Source organism: Alosa sapidissima, chromosome 22 (genome assembly GCF_018492685.1).
Source record: "Alosa sapidissima isolate fAloSap1 chromosome 22, fAloSap1.pri, whole genome shotgun sequence".
NCBI classification, from domain to species: domain Eukaryota; kingdom Metazoa; phylum Chordata; class Actinopteri; order Clupeiformes; family Clupeidae; genus Alosa; species Alosa sapidissima.
The window spans coordinates 15,295,478-15,305,763 of NC_055978.1; the positions used below are offsets into that span (position 1 = coordinate 15,295,478).

The window sequence follows — 10,286 nt, forward strand, 5'->3', positions numbered from 1 at the left end:
AAAATTGAAATTGGTGTCCTTAAAGGTTGGATTTTTAATCATTTTTTAAATAAGGCATTAAGATCAATTTCTAACAGATTATTTTATATTCCTATTCTGTCAGAATCATATTGCCACAATGTACTAATATTTCTGGTTTGTTGACAAACCAGTATAAATCATTCTGTACAAACATGTTTGTGTAAACATTCATCAGTGGACTTTTGATCTGATGTTTGTGTAAGCGGACATGGACTTTGTTTGAATACTTTCCTCTACATCAAGCCCCCAATAGGCCTGTCTCACTTTCTCTGGAAATGCAATTCTGTTTTTCTGTGCGCCCAGATGTGTGGTGTTTTCCTGGAACCTCCTCCAGCTCTCTGCAGTCCAAGACATTTTTCTCCAGAGTCTGCATTGCACAATATGTTTTCAGGAAGTGAGAACTGCAAGGAGCTCGGGAGACCAAGACTGAGACCCTTTTTCAGCCAGCCTACAATAACAGTGTGAGGAGAGAAGGCACAGCAGAAAAGGGGTTGGTTGGAGAACGAATCACATTTTTTCGCGCACAAATAGCTTCGCTCAGTTTTGGACGATGGCACCAGTGAAAGCATGCTTGAGGAGGACATTCATTATTGTGGATGTTGTTATAGGAGTAAGTAGTTGTTTTTATTGTTACTATTTTTAGTCAATTCAACTTTGACATTTCAATAAATAATAAAGCAAAACAAGATTTGCATATGCTCTTGCATGTTATGGAATTTGTCTGTTACACAGTAAAGGGTGTAGACAGATGTTTCATATCAGTTGCAAAACTAAGAAGGAATTAAGCTGGTGTGGAAAAAATGCTGAAAAACAGGTCACATCTTGGTAGTTGTATAAGAAAGGTCTGGTGGGCTATGTAACCTCATTTATTTGTGGCCTTGCCTTGTTTCTAGCTCTTACTAATGTCACCAGTGGTGTCAACGTGATACGCAAGAATACAAAGTATACCCACTTAAATAGGAAAGGACATAACATTTGGGGTTGATCACACCCACTACAGCTAACTAGACTACATCACAGTATACCCACTACAACTAACTAGACTACATCTCTGAATGTCACCACCCCCACACACAATCTCTCTGGTGTTTCTGCACCATTGAAAGGATAATTGCAGCATGATGACATAAACTAGTTGCTGGTGTCATTCGGTGTGGAATAAATGTTATTTTGTTTTTCAGATTCTGGGAATTATTTGGCTTGCCCTATCACTGTTTCTGCATGGCCATTACCATGGCATCAAAGGGGGACAGGTAAGATGAAAGGACAACCTCAGAAAAGCATTAGTTTATAATATATAAACTATGATTGCATTAGAAATAAATGACTGTATTGTAACAGATTCTGGATCTCGCACCTTCACAGTAAATGATCCCTTAGGTTAATTATCTGTATTCTAATAACACAAATGTTTCTGTTTAGAATTACGAATCCGACATAATTGCAGGTTTTTCCAGTTTGCATGCGTTTGGAGTTTGGATCGCGCTAATGTGTGCAGTGGGGCTTTATGGCATCCTCAAGAAGAAACAGTGGGCACTGATTGTGGTGAGTAAAAATAGTATGATCCGTCATCATAGTAGTCATGGTAAAACCGAACAACCTCCTGTAGTATTTATTTAAGAAAATGTTTGTTGTATATTTGCCAAACATATATAGTATATTTGTTTGATTTTAAACATGTGATTTGCAGTACTTGTGTTCATTTCATTCCATTTGTGCAGTTTTCTGTCGGGATGATACTGGTGTGCTTGGTATTTCTTGTGACAACATTATCTGCAGTCATTGCATCATGCATGGTACGTGCCAGCAGATCAATGTTGTAGACTTGTGATTTGACAGTATGATTACACACTTCCTCAATGAATTCACTGGCTTGTTTTTGGTAATAGCATAGATGGCTATATACTTGTTTGACAGATACTTTTTTCTGTAGACAGAAGAATACGCTAAAGTTGCTTTAAAACCAGAAAAACCACTTGATGAAGAGACCGAAGAAATCCAGGCTCAGTATGATAGCCTCCAATCCATGGTAAATCACTTCTGCATTTTCATCGAAGGCTGGGAATTCTCTTGAAATCCTACTTCCTCTCACTGTGTGTGTGTGTCTGTGTGTGTGTGTGCTTGTGGCAGAGAAAATGACTGTTTAAATAAATTATTTCTCCCTCACACACACTCTCTTAACAGTTCCATTGTTGTGGCTTTCTAAATGGAACCCATGACTGGGGGAGTATAATCCCAGGGTCCTGCCAATGTCCAGATACACCTGAAATATTGGAGCACTGTGTGAGTAAAGATACCTGTATCTCTATCTCTTTACTGTAAGCACTCAACACAGAACCTGCTCCTAACATGGCACCTGTCTTTGGCATTGTTTAGATTAGTCTCAATGTGACATCACCTGAGAGAACGGAGGAAATCAACGTGTATGAGCAGGTAATGACCATCACTGCTACCTCCGAGGGACATAACGGTTGTGTCAACATGGCCTTCTCCGTCATCATCAATTCATACAGATTTAGGTTTAATGGGGTGTTTAATATTTGTATTAAAATATATATTATAGTGGTATTCCAGCACTTGCTTATATTCTTTCCATAGATATAGATAGATAATAGATATTCACAGCAGATGGAAAAAAATGTTAGATAGAAAAGAATATTTTATAGTATATGTAGCCATATTTGTCTGCAAGGTCAGACTCGGGCCGGTCAATTGTCAGATGGTTTACCGCTGCTCCACCACGCCCGCCAGTGTACAGAGGGGGAAATAAGTATTGAACGCATCCACATTTTTTTTTCAGTAAATATATTTCCAATGAGGCTATTCACATGAAATTTTCACCAGACATTAGTATTAACTCAGCAAATCCACAAATATACAACATTAAAGTCCATAAGTAAAGTTAATTTAATAATGCTTTGCAAATGAAGTGCAAATATATATCAGTTATACAAATTGGGCTATATAAAAAGGTTTTCCGTACCAAAGTGTCACACTAAAAACATCTCATGATGGGTAAAAGCAAAGAGCTTTCCCAAGACCTTTGCAACCTTATTGTTGCAAAACATATCAATGGAACTAGATGCAGATGTATTTCAAAACTTCAGAATCTTCGCACCATCCGCAAGTGGAAGGAACATCACTTTATCATCATCAACCGGCCATGCACTCCTTGCAAGATTTCTAACAAGGGAGTCAGAAGGATATAAAGAGTAGCCTAAGGCCAGGGACCACTCGGGAAAAGTTCCAGAAAGACTTGCAGGCACAATTGTTACAGAGAAGAAAATAGGCAATGCACGGCCTCTATGCATGCACACCCTGCAAGACTCCATTACAAAAGAAAATGCATGACAAAGCTTGTTTGCTACACAACATTTGGACAAGCCTATGAAATACTGGGAGAATGTAGTCTGGTCAGATGAGAACAAAATTGAAAGATTTGGCTGTCATACTACATGCACAAATGGCACTGCACATCACCATGAAAATACTAAAGCAACAGTGAAGTTTGGAGGTGGAAGCATCATGGTGTGGGGCTTTCTTTCATCTCATGATACTGGCAGACTTTATATTGAAACAGTTGAAGGAACGATGAATGGATTTTTTTCCGGGAGATTCTTGCCATCCACCATGATGATGAGAATGAGACGTAGGTGGACCTTCCAGCAGGACAATGATCCAGCAAAGGAAACTCAATTGGTTTCAGAGAAAGAAAATCAAGGCACTAAAGATCAGGATTCATAAGAGTATATTATGATTATGGCCTTGGTATGCCGAGACGTTTTTGTGGAACATGGTGGCCACATTTGGTCTTTTCTAATGTATCATTCAAAACACACTCAGGACCCTAATTTAAATGACAGGCAAAGTGACACAATGAACAAAGTGTCTCATGCATCAACTAAAGCTATCATGTGGTACTAACCCACCAAAGTTTTTGCTTAGGAGCTTGCTCATGGTATTAAATTAGCAAACAGATTTGGACTCGAATTAGCTTTAGTTTGTCTTACCACGCTGCATTCTAAAATGTTTTAATCTTTGTTGTGTTTTCATCTCCAGCCCTGTTTCCCCTACCTGTTCCACTTTCACAGAATGATCTACAGAATAGTGGCAGCTTTTAATTTCGCAATTCTTCTATGTCTGGTATGTGCTAATATTGATGAGAAAGCATTGTGCTAATGACTCTGCCTTATTAGGGGTCCGATCAGTGAAGCTGACTACTGTGCATATAGCTATATTTATATTTGTTTTTTTTTTCATCCTTCTCTCATTTCAACTTTTATGTGATGCCCCCACAGGTTGTCGGTCCCGTGCTGTCCATTGTAATACTGTGCCAAATGAGAAGAAAGACAATCGCACCGCCAGTCGCTTTTACAACACATGCAAGTGACTCAAAATACACAGAGCTCAGATAAGCATTCTGGGAGGTCTTTTTAAGACTTGCAATGTTTTCTGCAGCATAATGCTTTACTGTGGCAAACCTATTAGGATGCTTGTTTTGTTTTTGCCCTTGAATGACAGCTATGTGGTTTTCATGAGTGTCTGCTATGTAAGAAAAGTATTTTGTATACTCTCAATGAATACATTTGTAAAACTGAGAAAATTGCCACATTAAAATGATTTATTGTTGATACATCCAGTTTATGTTGACAAAATAATCTCAAAAGCTTTGGCTATTATTTTTTTCCTCAGCATTTCTCATAGAATGGTTATAATACATTTCATTTTCAGTTAATACACTTTATATATCTACAAAGCTGCACACAGAATGTTTTCAGTAAGATATGTGCAAAATGAGTTGTTAATGGCAAATAAATGTACTTGTATTTATTTTTAATTTGATTTGATTTATTTTGGATTTGACAGACAACACATATTTCCAACATCCTTGGTGTTAGGATATTTAACACATAACACATAAGACCTATTGCAGGACAAACGTTAAACACAAATAATCAGTTCAAAAGCATTCTATATATTTCTTTTGGACTTTTTATGCCTTTAATGATAGGACAGTGGAGAGAGACAGGAAGGGAATGGGAGAGAGAGCAAAAGGAAAAGGACCACGGGGCGGAATCAAACCTGGGTCGCCGGTGTACGGTGGAGGTGCCCCAGCCAATTGCGCCACAGCTGGGGCCATTCAAGAGCATTCTAAAATCAGAAAACCTCAGATAATCAATCTACTCTGATTAAAAATATCTGGTACTCTATTCCATAAAAATGTAACAGTGATCATCTCTTAAAAGTGATGCATAAGCGGGTGTGAATGTTTTCTAGCTTTGTCCTTGATTTCTCCATTCTCCTGGCACCCCTCCCTTGTTTCCTCTTAGGTTGCCTTTGGAAGAGGAGGGAAGACACAATGAGAGGAAATAAGGTGTAAGAGGAAACAAGATCTTTTTAAAACTTTTGACTTGCAATGTTCTTGCAGCATAATGCTTTTGTTAAATGGTTGTTGGGTTGATAAAAAATGGTAGGACTTTGTTAGGAATGATGTATTGAGGATGGGTGTCTCACTGGGGTGTCAATCAGAACACAAAAGAGTCGATTCAATCCAGAAATTTTACTTGAGGTGTTGAATTATTTGCACAGCACAGCAGGGTACACTGGTTATCTATTAGAAATATGTCTGTTTTTGTGTGTGTGCGTGTGTGGTCTGAAATAAACAAGATAAACAAGAAATAACATGTCTGTTAATTTTCCATTATCAAGTTACCTAAGCATTTGCATTACTTGAATTAATACATCATAAACTGTAATTTCTCTCCTATAATGACTCATTCTAATGGCACAACAGTATTTACCAGTGAAATGCAATACAATACTGCCACCTAGTGACCAGCTGAATTAACATTAGACTGAATGCAAGGACTGGAATTTTCCATAAATGTGGCTACTAATCCCATTAAACACACCACATCTAACGTATGGCATACATCGTCAGAAGCAGGTCTAATAAGGCAAAATAATGTCACATGTAAATGCTTACATAGGGCAGATGAACTACAAGGGGTTACAAAGTGAAAATAATGTCTGTAAATGTTCGGGTCTATTGACAAGCTCTAAACATGTATCTAAGCAAACTACGGGACAATACTCAAACATATCTCACATACAATGCTCAAAGGAATCTACACATACAGGAATTACACCGAACAACTCACTTTTCCAGCATTGACACACACATCACCCCAGGGATGGAGTACTGCACGGGCCTACCGGGCCCAGGCAGGGGCCCAAGGGGTCAGGGGGCCCTGAAGCCCAAGCCTTCGCATGGAATCATTGCCTCAATATCAACAAATCAGGATGTAGGCTATGAATCTGATTGAATTTAGTATTGGCCATCCCCAAAATGCACATATAGGAAATCAGTTAAATTGTTCTGCAGTGTGAGAGTTAAAGAAGCAGGAGTAGGTATCTGAGGATCTGGCGGTATACTGGGGATCAGATAGTTAACCTCGAAAACAATGGCTTGTGATCGGATAGGTATGCATCATCGATATTTAGATTTTCAATGGACAGGCCGTAGGTTAAAATTAAGTCAAGGGTGTGGCTGAGGACATGGGTGGACTGATCAATATATTGCATACAACCAAACAAATCCAGCACTTGACATAATTCCTTACAAGAGGTTTATCTGGACAACAGACATGAATAAAAATAATTATCATAATAATAATCATAGTAATAATAATAATAATAATAATAATAATAATAATAACAGCTATAGTAGCAATAGTAATATTAATAGCCTAAAAGACAGCTTTTCTGCTCCTTAGTGTTACCATTCGCTCATTAGCTCAGATCAGTGAAGAACTACCAGAGAAAACGCTGGGGAATAACTCAAACAAGTTAATGTTAGACTGTAGACTGTGACTGCGTTTAACAGTTCTGCATTGCACAATCGAGGCTTTGAGGCTCCAAGCGCCTTTGTAGACTACACGCAGCCTCAAAACCACTGTTTACACGAGTCACTGTGGTCATTTTTTTTATAATATGTAAAATGGCGAAAAAAAGGTCACCTTCCGATATTTAGCAGGCTATGATAGGCTATAAGGTCTGGAATTTAATTTAATATATATTGTTGTAATGGTATAACTACATAGTTTACATAATAATTACACTGTGTTTTAAATATTGTATATCAATGCATTTATTGACTGTCAATTACCCAAAGTCTCTCTCTAGGGCTCTGGGTGTCCACTTATCTCATCATACCATTCTGTTTAGGATCATAAAAGGTGGCTAGGCAACATCATGATGCCATAGAACATAGCACAGGGTAAACTGGAATTTTTGGTCACTTTTGCTTGAGTTTGTGTAGATGTTGGCTGGTTTCAGATTTTTTGATAATTTGAAGTTTGAACTGTGATTTCTGGCGATCTGATTTGAATGTGTTTTTTCTGTTTTTTAGCCTGCTGCCTGGCAGCACGGCAGGATGAAGGCAGAACAATTAAGAAATGCGTCAAAAGATATGGACTGGTGGAACTAAAAAGAGAACTGAGGGCTTTGGGAGTTAATATTGATGAGGATGTGGATGAGACTAAAAAGAAAACCAAAAAGACACTGCAAAAGCTCCTTATAAAGGAGCTGAAGAAGATTGAGCACAAGAAAAATGGACTGGACAATAGGGCTTATAATGACTACACTATGCCCATGGATACCCCTGAATATATCCTATCTGCTCTCAATGAACTGGAGGCTTTGACAGTTTACATTGATGATGACGTGGATGAAGCTCAAAGGAAATACAAAAGGAAGAAGGAACTACAAAGCTTCCTAATAAATGAGCTAAAGGAAGCCGAGCACAGCAAAACTGACCAGGACAACAAAGTTAAATGCGCTATAAAAATTCACAACGTAGACAATGCAGAAACATGTGGCATGTCTCTCAGGACTGATGACCAGGACAATGAACACCAACCTCCTCTTATAGTAATATCATATTCATCAACTTTCTATTAGATGTCTATTTATTCAATTTCTACACTGTCCACAAAAGGAGTGCATTTTCTTTGACGCTCATTCCTACAAGTGAGTGGAGGCTTACCTAAGGGCATGGTCACTTAGCACTAAACCTCACAAACGGGCTGCAGTGTACAGATAAACGTTGAGAGGAAAGAACATGATCATCGTTGACACAACCCATGATTAGAATGCTTGTTTTCAGGAACAGTTTAGATTGTATTTTCCCCATCTGAGCAGTGTCCTATCACTAATGAACTGAAGGTGCAAAAATGGTAAGGGTGTGAATGTTCTGTGATAGTGTCAAATAAGTAAGGGATAATGTATAGAACGCCGGTCATTGTCGGGAGATAGGTCCCGACAGGGCGAACCGGACCCCGACGCGCATCGGAGCGGTCTTGTTCCGCCCTGAAGGGACCTATCTCCCGACAATAACCGGCGTTCTATACATTATCCCGCTTATTACACGGCTACTTACCAAAACGACACAATAAACTCCCCACGATATGACTCTTTAGCCTACATAGCCTAGGCTATAGCCTATTTGTTACCGTTTCATCATGGCTTTGGCTGAGAAACAAATAGTTCGCAACACACGCTGAACTTGAATCAAACATTCTTTAGAACACAGTTGATCAACCGTCTGTTTTCACTTTTGATTGAAGTTTCAAACCTTGCGTAGTGATATGAAAGAATTGACTTAGAAGCACAAAGCCCATTTTCCTTGACAGCGGTCTGTTATACTTAGCAACGGTCTGTTATTCAGAATTAGCAGACCGCCGAACGTTGGCAAGGCCCATTCAAGTGAATGGAGCATTCTGCAGCACTATGAAGAGCCGTGTAATAATGGAAAAACTAGATGTACCGCATAGCGGTACAAAATATGACCGCCGCTCAGTCCTGTACATCCGTTCCGCGAAAATAAATCACACTTCAATTTGTCTCCATATTTTACTCCATCCCCCACTTTTGAAACTTTTGTGTATGCTTGTTTGGCATGCCTGAGTGTGTGTGTGCGGCTGCACAGAAAGTAGCCTACTGGTGCTGAAAAGGTGAATAGATTGTAGAATAGCCAAAGAAGATGTAGCATTGTTATAAAACCTTTAAAATCTCTAAACAATCACAAGTAGGGCAGTTCATCACAGTTCATCCATTGCAACTGGATTGATGAAAGGTCACTTACACCTGTAGGCTACATTGTATTTGGGAAAAGCAAAAGGTATCAGCATATTTATTTACATGTTAAACATGTTATTTATTTATTTATTTATTTATTTATTTTTAATGTATTTTTAAACAAAAACATCTCTGTCAGTTCCATGCCATTTTCAACAGCTATCAAAAACAAAGGTAATTTTTGGATGGATGGATTTTTTGTGAATGTTTCTTCTTCTACATAAGATTTTAGTCATCTTTAGTTCATGTAATACTTTATTGTCAATGCACAAATTAAGTAACAGTAGTCTGAAACGTTATTGTTAATGCACAAATTAAGTAACAGTAGCCTATTCTGAAACGAAATGCTGTTTTACATCTAACCAGTGGTGCAAATAACTGACATGTCCAAATGGGCCTTGATGAAATGCGTCGCTAGACTGTTCATACACATTTTAACGGGCCAAAGTTGAAGAGCTTTTGTCCGTTATTGTTAGTGCAAATATAGGCTGATTCATGTTCCCTTGCATTGTTTAACTGAGGTCCATGGCTAGTCTGGCTTTCATCAGACCAAGCTCAATCTTTTAAGAAATCAAAAAATAAATAGCGGGCAGATCAGGCTGGGTTCACCCAGCCTAGTCCATAGGCACCCGATATTGTTTAATTTTCCGATTGAGATATACACGCTCTGGCTATTCTAAATGCAAAAATGCATCAGGGAGTTATGACAAAACGGTAACTAACAAACTAGATCCTAATAGAAAGCTGTTAGCTTCCCTAAGCTACAGGTAGGATTATAAGGTAGGCCTATTGACAACATAAATTGTCAATAGGCTATGCTGGCGACAAATAAAATCTCCTTTGGAAACCAATGGCTTACGCCTTACAGTATCAAGCGGACTTAAACTGTCATATCGTGGCGAAAAGTTGTAATAACATTCACGCAGCTCCATGAGTCAAGGAAAGCGCGAATGAAGTAGCCACTTCTAAATGGGACCCACTACACAGTAGCTTAAGATGTTTTGCTAAAGCAGCCATAATGAAATGAAGGTGTCATTGTTTGGATACAGTACTTCACACACACGTGCTTTTTAATTTCACAGACTACAACTACCAAGCTGTAATCAAAGCACATCGATTCCCCTCTC

General features: G+C 38.6%; 1 protein-coding gene across 1 annotated transcript; it reads left to right on the plus strand.

The window, feature by feature from the left end:
* The first annotated feature begins 281 nt into the window (after positions 1-281).
* LOC121697508 (tetraspanin-8-like) lies at positions 282-4,858 on the plus strand. Its single transcript, XM_042079050.1, has 9 exons — positions 282-631; positions 1,203-1,274; positions 1,444-1,566; positions 1,743-1,817; positions 1,955-2,050; positions 2,206-2,304; positions 2,398-2,454; positions 4,081-4,164; positions 4,320-4,858. The coding sequence occupies exons 1-9, from the start codon at positions 572-574 to the stop codon at positions 4,434-4,436; spliced, it is 783 nt and encodes a 260-aa protein (XP_041934984.1). The 5' UTR covers positions 282-571; the 3' UTR covers positions 4,437-4,858.
* The last annotated feature ends 5,428 nt before the right edge of the window (positions 4,859-10,286 follow it).

What these genes read in the sequence shown, in the direction of transcription:
- LOC121697508 (XM_042079050.1), top strand. Translation starts at nt 572, where the DNA reads ATGGCACCAGTGAAAGCATGCTTGAGGAGGACATTCATTATTGTGGAT. An exon ending in ATGGCATCAAAGGGGGACAG is followed by an intron (nt 1,275 to 1,443) that starts GTAAGATGAAAG and finishes GTTTCTGTTTAG; the next exon opens with AATTACGAATCCGACATAAT. An exon ending in TCGCAATTCTTCTATGTCTG is followed by an intron (nt 4,165 to 4,319) that starts GTATGTGCTAAT and finishes ATGCCCCCACAG; the next exon opens with GTTGTCGGTCCCGTGCTGTC.